At 51.9% G+C, this 13325-nt stretch overlaps 1 protein-coding gene across 3 annotated transcripts in view; it reads left to right on the plus strand.

Annotated features, from left to right (window-relative positions):
• GALNT6 (polypeptide N-acetylgalactosaminyltransferase 6) overlaps positions 1-11962 on the plus strand; it is a 21686-nt gene extending 9724 nt beyond the window's left edge. For all 3 annotated transcript variants that reach the window (NM_001031578.2, XM_046904960.1, XM_015300369.4), the window contains 9 exons: positions 902-1074; positions 2314-2463; positions 2591-2825; positions 4918-5035; positions 5132-5332; positions 6504-6635; positions 8071-8172; positions 8735-8887; positions 10949-11962. In NM_001031578.2, coding sequence (NP_001026749.2) covers positions 902-1074; positions 2314-2463; positions 2591-2825; positions 4918-5035; positions 5132-5332; positions 6504-6635; positions 8071-8172; positions 8735-8887; positions 10949-11062 — 1378 coding nt within the window. In that variant the 3' untranslated portion in view covers positions 11063-11962. The remainder of the gene's footprint in view (positions 1-901; positions 1075-2313; positions 2464-2590; positions 2826-4917; positions 5036-5131; positions 5333-6503; positions 6636-8070; positions 8173-8734; positions 8888-10948) is intronic.
• The last annotated feature ends 1363 nt before the right edge of the window (positions 11963-13325 follow it).

Raw genomic sequence — 13325 nt, forward strand, 5'->3', positions numbered from 1 at the left:
TGCAGCAGCCCAGCACAGGAGCTTCATGACTTTGCTCTGCAGCAGCGTATTGCAGGACGTCCATGCGCTCCTTATGCAGCAGCCTGGTGCAAGAGCTCCGTGCACTCTCCATGCAGCTGCCCACTGCAGGAGCTCCATGCACACCACCACGTTTCAGCCCAGCAAAGAGGCAGCGAATAACTTTTTGGAGGGTCCTGGCACCTTGGGAATACCAAATTTCTCCCCAGTTCCTGTCCGCTTTAAGCTTGATTTTTTTAATTGCAGCGGGTGAAACGGCACAGCAGCTCTTTGTGTACCTTCTCCCGGCTCCAGCATATCCCCCTCCACTCCCCCCCCCCCCCCCGCTCCTCCCTCCTCTCTTTTCTTCCAGCCCAGCCCTAAGCTGACTTTTTCTTTTCTTAGCGGAGTGGAACAGCCCCAGGCAGGGGGCGAAGGAAGCGGCTTCAGCACCGCCCGCCCGGATTAGAGCGTGCCCCCAACCCCTGCCTGGTCGGGGGTGGGTTTGGGGGGGGGGGGATCCTGGAGAAAAAAAAAACTCTGAATAGGAGGGAGAAACCGCGCCGGTCGGCGATTATCCGTGCCTAGCAGGTGTAGCGGTCACAATGGGGGAACACCGGGTCGGGGTGGGATGGGAATGTCATTCACTGGACCGGAGGCGACGGGGGCAAAGGGAGGGGGGAGAGGAGAGGTAAACCCAATGGAAATCAAAGAGGCAGAGCCGCGGGGGCTGCCGGTGCCGCTGCCCCGCCGTGCGGAACGCCGCAGTGGGGGACGACGGCGTTTTGTTCGGGCACGCCGACCCCCCCCCCCACACCCCCTCCCCGTTTTTCATGCCTGGTGCATAGCTGCGATAAATTCTGCTTTTTCTTCCCTTTTCTTTTTTTATCCTCCCCTCCCGTAGGTGCATCGACCAGAAGTTCAAACGCTGCCCGCCCCTCCCCACCACCAGCGTCGTCATCGTGTTCCACAACGAAGCGTGGTCCACGCTGCTGCGCACGGTGTACAGCGTCCTGCACGCCTCGCCTGCTGCGCTGCTCAGGGAGATCATCCTCGTGGACGACGCCAGCACGGACGGTGCGTGGGGCTGTTATGGGGCTGCAGGATGAGGGCGTGGGGAGCAAAACGTTCCCGGGCTTTTCTGAGTCGTTTCCTGCTGCCCTGAGCGCCGTTGGGTTTTTTTATTCCATCCGGATGAAGCCCGGGTGCTCGTCCCACGTCACACCTCGTTACACGGCTCGCTCGCTAACGAGTTCCACCCAAAGCAAACGAATGGCGCGGTGAGGTGTTGGGAGAGGAGCAGACTTTACCCTCGTGCTCCGCTTCCGCCTGCAGCAGCTCCCAGGGTGTGTGAAGCCGTGTGCTCTGCGCCTGGAAAACAAAGGGGTTTCTGCACCTGAAGCATCTCCTGGGGAACAGCGGTGCATTGCTCAGCGTGCAGCATCCCAGGGGGAGGTGTGGTGGTGCTTTCTCACACAGCACTCTGCTCTCTGCTGGGCTTTCTGCCCCGAGCACTGCTCATCTCTGTGCGCTCACGGTGCAGGGTGACCTGGTTGGCAGTTCCCATTCCGCCCCAGTGAGCTCCGGGTTGCGTTTGGGCCAAGAGGTTGTGGCCTGGATGTGTGCAGGCGTAGGTAGGACAGGAGATGCTAGGAGAAATCCTTGGGAAAGCCAAGCATGGAGCCAGGAACTTTGTGATGGGGACGTGGGTTGGGTGCCCCTGAGATTTTGGGTCTCTTCTGGGGTGTCCAGCTCTCTGCTGAGCACTTCGGGTATCCCTTCCCAAACCCCTCCTTTGGTTAGGTGGATCTGCTCCAAACCTGAGCCCAGGACAACCCTCCCCCTGCATTCCTCAGGGATGAAATTCTGTGTAGTCCTGAAGGCACTTTAACCACGGAGCCAAGAGCCCTTTTCTCCCCATCGCTCCTTGGTGGGGGTAAAATGCCAGGGACATTGCAAACTTCATTTGGTGGGCATGGTGGGGTTGGGTTGGTGGTTGGACTGGATGGCCTTAGAGGTCCAACCTTTATGACTCTATTTAGGACCATGATTTAGTGGACGCGGTGGGGATGGGCTGATGGTTGGACTGGATGGTCATAAAGGTCTTTTCCAACCTCAGTGATTCTTTTCTTAGCAAACAAAAACCTCTCAGGCTGGGGGAATGAGGAGGACTTGTGTCACTCCCACCTTGTTGCAGGGTGCAGATGGGATCTGGGACGCCCCTTCCCTCCCTGCGGGGACCCCGATGTGCTGATGGGTGCGAGGAGCAGGGGCTGAGCTCACCCTGAGGCTGTCCACCCTCTTCTGTTCCCCCAGAATATCTGAAGGACGAGCTGGACCGCTACGTGAAGCAGCTGCAGATCGTGCGGGTGGTGCGGCAGGCAGAGAGGAAGGGGCTGATCACGGCCCGGTTACTGGGAGCCAGCGTGGCGAGCGGCGAGGTGCTCACCTTCCTGGATGCACACTGTGAGTGTCCACCTCCCCACCACCCTCTGGGTGCCCCCAGACCCGGGATGCAGCCCCCCGTCCTGGCGCATCCCGTTGAAGTGATGCCGATGCTGGTGAGGTCGGTTCACCCTTCCCCGTGCTCCAGGTGAGTGCTTCCATGGGTGGTTGGAGCCCCTTCTGTCCCGCATCGCCGAGGAGCCCACAGCTGTCGTCAGCCCTGACATCACCACCATAGACCTCAACACCTTCGAGTTCTCCAAGCCAGTGCAGTATGGCAAGCAGCACAGCCGGGGCAACTTCGATTGGAGTCTCACCTTCGGATGGGAGGTCGTGCCACCCCGTGAGAGGCAGAGGAGGAAGGATGAGACTGTCCCAATCAAGTAAGCCTGAGCACGGGGTGTTTCATCCTCCCCGTGCCAATGTAGAGCCCTACACGTAAGGAGGAACGACCGCACATACCAGTGCAGATCAAGGGCTGAGCTGCTGGAAAAGAGCTCTGCAGAGAAGGACCTTGGGGTCCTGGTTGGTCAACAGGATGACCATGAGTGAGCAATGTGCCCTGGTGGCCAAGATAGCCAATGGTGTTCTGTTTGACCAAGGGTTGACCATGAGCTAGCAGTGTGCCCCAGCGACCGAGAAAACCAATGGTGTCCTGGTTGACTGATGGTTGGCCAACGGTTGGCCAGTGGTTGACCAAAAGCTGACCATGAGCCAGCAGCGTGCCTCAGTGGCCAAGAAGGCCAATGGTTCCCTGTGGGGCACTGCACAGAGCGTGGCCAGCGGGGTGAAGGAGGTGCTCACTCCTCTGCTCTGCACTGAGGAGACCCCGTCTGGAGCTCTGGGCCCAGTTCAGGGCAGATAGAGAACTGTTGGGAGAGCCCCTCATGGAGGGTCCAGAGATGGTGGGGGCCTGGAGCTGTCATTTTTCTTGCTGCTTTGTGACTTTGTACGTTCCCAGCATGGTTTCCCCATGGGTGCTGGGGCCAGGAGCTCTCTGGCAGCTGATGCTTGGGCAGGAGGGAAACCTCAGTGTAGGTTCAGTGAATCTACAGACACAAATGTGACTTCGAAAGAAAGCATTCCTCAGTTGGCCCTGGATCCAGCTAAATCTCAGATCTTGCAAAGTCTCTCATTAAGGGATTAATTGCTGCCTTTCCTCTTCTTGCACTTAGAGCCCGCTACCTGGGCATGGGGTGGCACTGAGCTGGCAGAGCAGTGAGCAGGATGCTACCTGTGGGTTAGGCTGCACTGATTTTCTTTTTTTTTTTTCTTCCCTTCCAACCCAATTTTGCAAGCAGAGAAGCCCCCAGCACCAAAGCACACTGCTTTGTTTGCAGGCTACAGCGGGTGAGCACGGCTGCAGAGCTCCCTGCTCCCCATGGGGCTGTGCAGCAAAAACAAACCCTTCGCTGGGTGTGCTGGGGCTGTTTGCAGCAGATTTGCAGCACTGGTTGCAAGCAGCAAGCTGAGCCCACAGCGAGCATGCAGGGACACCAAAGGGTGCAGGAAGGATGCCTGAGGGGTTGGTTTGTGTCCCCCAGAGCTGGTTGGATGTTCATCCCACAGCTGCTCCGTGCAGCTGATGGTGAAGCTGTGAAAACACCGAGAGTGCCACGGAGCTGTGTGTTGCAGGAGGTGATGGAAAGCGTACAGAAAAAGGGGCTTTCTTCTAGGAAAGTAAAATAAATCTTAATAACAACAGTAATATAACTGCCCACTGACAGCCTTGGCTCTGGGAGCCCAATGTCCCCACAGCGGCAATGGGGTTCCCCAGCTGTTGAGCCCCACAGCCGTGTGGGGATATCCGACACCGTGTTTGGCCGCGGCCGCATCCTGTCCAGCAGGACTGGCTTTGTGCAGAGGTCACCCGGGAGACGTCCTGGCCCCAATAAAGGTCCCTTTCTCTGTGAGCCCTGCTGGCTCCCGGCAGCGTCTCATCTCTCTCCGCTCCTCTCTGCAGGAACGCGGCCACTCAGCGAGCTCCTTTTTGTCTCCTCTTTCTCTTTTTTTTTTCTTTTTTTCCTCCCCCTTGAATAAAAGCAAGTTTCTGTTCCAGCCTCCCTCTTCTAAAGATCAGATGGAACAGATTAGAAAAGCCAGAGGAGTGAATGGGGTGCCTGGTCACCGAGCTAATCTCTGCCTTTCTTTGCTGCGATAGGTTTTCCGTAATCAAATCCCCCGCGCTTTGCTCTGGATCCCGAGGCAACGGAGAGGCCCCTCGGTGCCACGCTGCCCCGTGTTCCTGCTGTCCCCTCCTGGCAGCAGCTCCGTCCCCATGGTGCCCCTCTGCTATGGCCGTGGGAGCGCGAGGGGCCGCATGTGGGGCTGGCACGCAGCTGGCTGAGGGGATGCTGCTGCCCAGTGCCACCCCCTGTGATGTCCCCCAAAATTCAGATCTGCGTTTTCGTGTTTTCTTAACCTGTTCTGCAGATGGAGGCCCCTCCAGCCTTATGTTTTCTCCCTCTCCTGTAGGTCCCCAACCTTCGCCGGTGGTCTCTTTGCCATCTCCAGGTCATACTTTGAGCACATCGGTTCCTACGATGACCAGATGGAGATCTGGGGGGGAGAGAATGTGGAAATGTCTTTCAGGGTGAGCCCGAGGGGGGCACAAAAGGCGTTCAGAGCGCAGCTTTGGGGACATCCTCAATCCCAGGGCTGCTCACCCCCCCACGTCCCATCCCTGCAGGTCTGGCAGTGTGGGGGTCAGCTGGAGATCATCCCCTGCTCCGTTGTGGGCCACGTCTTCCGCTCCAAGAGCCCCCACACCTTCCCCAAGGGCACGCAGGTCATCTCCAGGAACCAGGTCCGCTTGGCCGAGGTCTGGATGGATGACTACAAGGAGATCTTCTACCGGAGGAACCAACAGGCTGCACAGATGGCCAGAGAGGTACCTGCATGCCGGCGGTGGTCTCACTGTCGTAGAATCCTTGGGTGGCTTGGGTGGGAAGGGACCTTAAAGATTGTGGAATTGTAGGATGGTTGAGTTGGAAGAGTCCTTGAAGATCACTGAACGGTGGGATGGTTGGGTTGGAAGGGTTCTTAAAGGTCACAAAGCCGTGGGATGGTTGGACTGGGAGGGACTTTGAAGATCACAGAACCATAGGATGGTTGGGTTGGAAGGGTCCTGAAAGGTTATAGAACCATAGAATAATGGAATGGGGGTTGGAAGGGTCCTGAAAGGTTATAGAACCATAGAATATTGGAATGGTTGGGTTGGAAGGGTCCTAAAAGATAGTAGAATCATAGGATGATTGGGTTGGAAGGGTCCTTAATAATCATAGAACCATTGAATGTTGGAATGGCTGGGTTGGAAGGTCCCTTAAAGATCATAGAACCATAGGATGATTGGGTTAAAAGGGTCCTGAAAGATCACGGAACCATAGGATGGTTGGATTGGAAGGGACTTTGAAGATCACAGAACCATAGGATGGTTGGTTTGGAAGGGTCCTGAAAGGTTATAGAACCATAGAATATTGGAATGGTTGGGTTGGAAGGGTCCTTACAGACCACAGAACTGTAGGATGGTTGGGTTGGGAGGGTTCTTAATAATCATAGAACCACTGAATGTTGGAATAGTTCTTAAAGATCACAGAACAACAGGATAATTGGGTTGGAAGGGTCCTTAAAGATCCTAGAACCATAGGATGGTTGGGTTAAAAGGGTCTTGAAGATCACAGAACCATGGGATGGTTGGATTGGAAGGGTCCGTAAAGCCCATCCAGCTCCAACCCCTCCTGTGGGGTCCTTGGATCTGATCAGCAGGAGGAGCAAAAGCTCTGCAGGCTCAGCTTAGAGCAATGCAATCAAACGCAGATGGGAAAACACAACCAAAGAAAATAAATCCTTAGGGCCGTAACTCTTTCCAGCCCCTTTATTTTTACATCCCCAAGGTGTTTTGCCACAGCTCAGTTTCTGGTGCCCGTTGGGGTCCTGCAGTGGGTGGGAGGGCGGAACTTTTGGTCTCGGAAGGGGGGGATGGGGGATTGGAGAGGGGGGGGAGGGGGTTTCCTGCTGGCTCCGGAGATCAGTTTAATTTTCTCCCGTGACTCTGCCGATAGAAGACGTATGGTGACATTACAGAACGGCGCAGGCTGAGGGAGCGGCTGCACTGCAAGAACTTCACGTGGTACCTGCAGAACGTCTACCCCGAGATGTTCGTCCCCGACCTCAACCCGACCTCTTACGGAGCGGTAAGTTCAGCGGCACGGGCGGCCTCGGGAGGGCTTTGCTTTCAGCAGGAAAGCCTTTTTGCTTCAGCTGGGAGCTGGAATCCAGCAGAGCTGGTTCGGGAGCCCCCGGGGACATCGCGTGGCCTCAGCGGGGCGGAAGAGCCGAACGCTTCCCGGAGCTCCGTACCATCACCGCGCACGGATGGGCGCATCGCCCCGAGTTCCGGGCCGGCTCAGCCCCGTGCTGACGGTGATGCTGATGCTGACGTGTCCCGAGGGCTCAGCACCGCCTCTCCGCCCGCTTCTGTTTTCCTCTTCTTCTGTTTCGTGACCCTTCGCTCACCTCTCGTCGCTGGGGAGGCGTTGGTGCGGCCGTTCCCCACCTGGAAGGTCCTGGAAGGGACGGAGATCCGGAGCCGGCAGCGGAGCGCAGCCAACCCTGCAACGAGGCTGAGCTGAGCTCCGGCAGCCGCCTATGGACGGCTGAGCTTTGGTTTTTCGGTTTATTTGGGGTTTTTTTTGTTTGTTTGTTTGTTTTTTTTTTACTTTTTTGTTATTTTTTAAATATTTTTTTAATTATATACATTCGTTATTTTTTTATTTTTTTATTTTATTTTTTAATTTTACGTGTTTTCAATTTTTAGTTTATTTTTATATATACTTTAAATGTTTTTTTAATTTTAGATGTTTTTAACTTTTTACTGTTTTAGTTTATTTTTTAATTTTATCAATTTTTTAAACTTTTTTATTTTTTAATTCTATATATTTTTATTTTTATTTTTTAATTCTTTTATTTTTTATTTTTATTTTATTTTTTATTTTATTTTATTTTTATTTTTTTATTTTATTTTTTATTTTTTATTTTATTTTATTTTTATTTTTTATTTTTATTCTATTTTTTAATTTTATATTTTAATTTTTTAATTTTTAAAAAAATTATATTTTATTTATTTTATTAATTATATATTTCTTATTTTAATTTTTAATTTTATATATTTTTTATTTTTATTCGTTTTTTATGGTTATTTTTTAATTTCTGCATTGTTTTTACTTTTCAATTTTAATGTTATTTTTTAAATTGTACACATTTTATTTTTAATTTTTTAATATTTTCATTTCTTTTAATTGTACGGTTTTTACTTTTCATTTTTTTAATATTTTTTAATTGTCGTTTTAATTTCTTTAATTTTTAACACATATTTTTCATCTTTTTATTCTTTAATTTTTTTAATACATTTTAATTTCTTTTTAATTTGTTTCAATTGTACTTTCTGACTTCCATCTACTTCTATATATATTTTTATACCTTTTATTTTCTAATGTTTTTAATGCTTTTTTAATTTTAATTATTTTAATTTAAAAAATAAGGGCATTATTATTACTATTATTACTATTATTACTAGTATTACTATTATTACTATTATTACTATTATTACTATTATTATTTTCGGTGCAGATTAAGAACGAGGGCACCAACAGCTGCCTGGACGTCGGGGAGAACAACCACGGGGGGAAGCCGCTCATCATGTATCCGTGCCATGGGATGGGGGGCAACCAGGTGGGCTCAGCGCCCCTCCCACAACCACTTCCTTACCCCCCCCCCCCGCCCCCCAACCACCACCCGAGGGCAATTTTATCATCACCCCCCCTTCCCCCCCCCCACACCAAATGCTATCTTACCCCTTCATCCCCACCCCAGGGTAAATTTACCCCCCCCCCAGCTCTATCTTATCACTTCCCACCCCGCTCCGAGGGCCACTTTATCAATTTTCCCCGCCCTGAGGTTTCTTTCATTGTGTTTCCCCACACACAGAGGGTTCTTTCATCTGCTCCCACCCCTCCCACCCTTTCAGGGCACTCTTATCCATTTCCCCCCCCCACCCAAGAGCTATTTTCTCACATATCCCCTCCCCCAAGGACTATTTTATCATTACCCCCCCACACCCCCAAGTGTTATTTCCTCATATTTCTCACCCCTACGGCCTATTTTATCCCCCCCTTTCCCCCCCAAGGGCTGTTTTATTGGGTGCTCCCCCACCTCAAGGGCTCGTTCCTGCAAACACCCCACAACACGGCTGCTATGCCCCCCCTCTGCATTTCTGCTCTCTTCCCCCCCGCAGTACTTTGAGTACACGACGCAGCGGGACCTGCGGCACAACGTGGGCAAACAGCTGTGCCTGCGGGCGGGCGCGGGGCCGGTGCAGCTCGGGGAGTGCCGCTTCCGTGGGCAGCCCACGCGTGTGCCCCCCGACGAGGAGTGGGAGCTGACACAGGTGAGCATCGCTGCAGGCATCACCTCGGAGCACCCCTGCACTGTGCGCTTGTTGCACCCCAGCACTGTGCACTCAGTGCATCCCAGCACCATAATGCATCCCAGCACCGTGCATTCAATGCATCCTAGCACTATAATGCATCCCAGCACTGTGCACTCAGTGCATCCTAGCACCATAATGCATCCCAGCAGCGTGCATTCAATGCATCCTAGCACTATAATGCATCCCAGCACCGTGCACTCAGTGCATCCTAGCACTATAATGCATCCCAGCACTGTGCACTCAGTGCATCCCAGCTCCGTAATGCATCCCAGCACCGTAATGCATCCCAGCACCGTAATGCATCCCAGCACCGTGCATTCAATGCATCCTAGCACTATAATGCATCCCGGCACCGTGCATTCAATGCATCCTAGCACTATAATGCATCCCAGCACTGTGCACTCAGTGCATCCCAGCTCCGTAATGCATCCCAGCTCCGTAATGCATCCCAGCTCCGTAATGCATCCCAGCTCCGTAATGCATCCCAGCTCCGTAATGCATCCCAGCACCGTGCACTCAATGCATCCCAGCACCATAATGCATCCCAGCACCATAATGCATCCCAGCACCATAATGCATCCCAGCACCGTGCACTCAGTGCATCCCAGCACCATAATGCATCCCAGCACCATGCATTCAGTGCATCCCAGCACCATAATGCATCCCAGCACCGTGCATTCAATGCATCCTAGCACTATAATGCATCCCAGCACTGTGCACTCAGTGCATCCTAGCACTATAATGCATCCCAGCACTGTGCACTCAATGCATCCTAGCACGATAATGCATCCCAGCACTGTGCACTCTGTGCATCCCAGCTCCGTAATGCATCCCAGCTCCGTAATGCATCCCAGCTCCGTAATGCATCCCAGCACTGTGCACTCAGTGCATCCCAACACCATAATGCATCCCAGCACCGTGCATTCAGTGCATCCCAGCACCATAGTGCATCCCAGCACCATAGTGCATCCCAGCACCATAGTGCATCCCAGCACCATAGTGCATCCCAGCACTGTGCACTCAGTGCATCCCGCACCATAATGCATCCCAGCACCATGCACTCAGTGCATCCTAGCACGATAATGCATCCCAGCACCATGCACTCAGTGCATCCCAGCACCGTGCACTCAGTGCATCCCAGCACCGTGCACTCAGTGCATCCCAGCACCATAGTGCATCCCAGCACCATAGTGCATCCCAGCACCATAGTGCATCCCAGCACCATAGTGCATCCCAGCACCATGCACTCAATGTGTCCCTGCACTGTGCACTCGGTGCTGCATCCACGCATGGATCATATAGTGCTGCAGCCCTGGGCTGTGCACTCACCTGCATGCCTGTTCCATGCTCTGTGTGTTGCATTCCCACACTGCGCTCTTGATGCTGCATGCCTGCCCCGTGTGCTTGGAGCAACCCTGCGCTGTGCATTTGGTGCTGCATTACCTGCACAGTGCCTTGTGCTCGGTGCTGCATCCCACCACCATGCACTAGGAGCATCCCTCCATCACATGCTCGGTGCTGCATCCTGGCACTGCACATTTGATGCTGCATCCCTAAGCCATGCAGTTGCTGCACCCCATTGCTGTGCATAGGATACTGCATCCCTGCTCCATACTCTCGGTGCTGCAGCTCTACACAGTGCATTGGGCTCAGTGCTGTGTCCCCACTTCTTGATTGCACTTGATTGCAGCCCTGCACTCGCTGCTGCATCCCTGCAGCACGCACTTGATGCCACAGCACTGTGCACTCGATGCTGCATTCCCTGCACTATTGCTCGGTGCTACAAACCCACACGGTGCATTTGGTGCTGCATCTCCATGCTGTGCTCTCAGTGCTGGACCTGCTCCATGTGCTCACTGCTGCATCCCCTCCCTGCACACTTGCAACATCCCTGCACCGTGCACTTGATGCATCCCTGCACTGCACTCGCTGCTGCTTCCCTGGGCCGTGCTATTGATGCATCTCCCTCATCCTGAGGGCCGAGGTGAGCCCTGTTTTTCTCTCTCTCTCTCAATCCAGGACCACCTCATTAAGAACCACGCATCCCGAATGTGTCTGACAGCACGTGGCAAGCACCCAGCCATGGCCCCCTGCGACCCCTCGGACCCCCACCAGCTCTGGTCCTTCACCTAATGGCAGCACACCAGAATCCAGCCACACTCAGGGCATTGGCAGCCAACTCTTTCCCCTTCTTCTTCTTATTATTTTTTTTAATATTATCCTTTTTTGTCGGTTTGTTTTTAATTTAAAAGAAGCAAGAAGCCTTAAATATGCTGCAATTCACATCTGGCCTTGAACTCAGCCCTGTGCCTTTTGCAAACCCCATGGAGATGGGGTGATTACATGAGCCCCAAAGGGGGGTCATGAAGGAACCCAAAAAGGCTCGTGGAGGAGCCCAGTGCCGCATTTTAGTGCCTGGATGGGAGAGATGGTGCTGGACTCATGCTGGACTCATCAAAGAGACCCCAAACTTGCCCTTGGGGCATTCCAGAAGCTGTCACAGCTGCCCCACACATGCCCCTTCCCTATACCCGAGGAGGGCAGTGGGGTTGGCCTGGCTGTGGGAGATGGACTGGGGGCTCAGCCCCATAGAGACGAGCTGGGATGTATGGGGTGGATGCTGGGACTCAGCCCCACACCACCACCCAGCATTCCCACTCATGGTCAGGGAGAGGGACCTTGGGCAGCCCTGTGGGGCCACCTGCCTTAAATCCCCACCTTGATTGTAGGGGAAACGGTAGAGGGTCATAATTATTATTATTTTGGTCATTATGATGTTGTGGTTGTTGTTTCTTGGGGTGGTTCCATTGGTCCTCGTGCTGAGCAGGAGGAAGGGGCAGGGCTGTGGGGTCCTCCTGGGTGCTATTCTGGGGCCACCCAACCATGGTCCCTGCTGTTCCCCAGCCCCACTGCTTCCCCCACCCCAATTTTGGTACCGTTTTGTTGATAGTTGGGGAAAACTCCTGGAAATGGAGGGGGAGAGTCCACCTTTGGGTACGTGACCTGAAATAAAGAGATGATTTATTTTACAGACCCCATCTCAGCTCTGCTTCCTCCCCCAGAACTGCTCCCGTGCCCCCAGCCCCACTCTGATTCCGTTGCCCTGGAAGTCCTCTTTATTATCTGCAGCTCAAATGCCCCTTTGAAACCCTCTTCTTGCAATAAGGTGTTGACTTCCGGGGGCTCAAGTTTGCCATGGGTAGAGTTGGGTTGTGCCTCTGCTGTGTGTGCCTTGCTGTGCTGATAAAAACGAAGAGCTGATTATTCAGAGACAATTTTTCCCCATGAAATCTCATGTTTTCTGTAGTGATAAGAGCAGAAATGCAGCAGGTGTGTTCTTTTCTGTCCTAATTCTTTTTTTCTTTTTTTTCTTTTTTTTCTTTTTTTTCTTTTTTTTTCTTTTTTTTTTCTTTTTTTCTTTTTTTTTCTTTTTTTTTCTTTTTTTTCTTTTTTTCTTTTTTTCTTTTTTTTCTTTTTTTTTCTTTTTTTTCTTTCTTTTCTTTTTTTTCTTTCTTTTCTTTTTTTTCTTTTTTTTTTTTCTTTTTTTTTTTCTTTTTTTTTTCTTTTTTTTTTCTTTTTTTTTTTTTTGTCTTAAGCCCATGGAACCCGGGACACGTGCCCAGTGCTGTTCTCATGTGCCCACTTCTTTGGTGGAGCAAAATCTGAGTGCTGCTGCTCCCATAGAACAGAACTAGAGGACGGTTGGGTTGGAAGGGTCCTGAAAGGTCATGGAACCATAGGATGGTTGGGTTGGAAGGGTTCTGAAAGGTCATGGAACCATAGGGTGGTTGGGTTGGAAGGGTCCTGGAAAGTCATGGAACCATAGGGTGGTTGGGTTGGAAGGGTCCTGAAAGGTCATGGAACCATAGGGTGGTTGGGTTGGAAGGGTCCTGACAGGTCATAGAACCATAGGATGGTTGGGTTGGAAGGGTCCTGAAAGGTCATGGAGCCATAGGATGACTGAGTTAGAAGGTTGCTTAAAGATCACAGAACCATAGGATAGTTAGATTGGAAGGGTCCTGAGAGATCACAGAATGTTGGAATGATTGAGTGGGAAAAGTCCTTAAAGATCATAGAACCATAGAATGGTTCCTTCTGTCACACCAACTGCACCACTCATCTTGGTGCCATCTGCCAACGTTCTGAGGGCACACTGATCCCATCACTGATGTCACTGACAAAGACACTGAAAAGCACCTGTCCCAAGACGGACCCCAGGGGGTCACCACCCATCACCACCTCCACCTGAACCATCCAACCATTTCCTTATCCACCAAACAGTCTACCCTTCACTTGGAGAACGCTCTACAAGAAGTTTGCCGTTTCCGAAGGACTCCAGAACAGCCTCTAATCATTTCTAAAGGACAAAAAAAAAAAAATAGGTAGGCTGGATTTT

Source organism: Gallus gallus, chromosome 34, assembly GCF_016699485.2.
Source record: "Gallus gallus isolate bGalGal1 chromosome 34, bGalGal1.mat.broiler.GRCg7b, whole genome shotgun sequence".
Taxonomy (NCBI): Eukaryota; Metazoa; Chordata; class Aves; order Galliformes; family Phasianidae; genus Gallus; species Gallus gallus.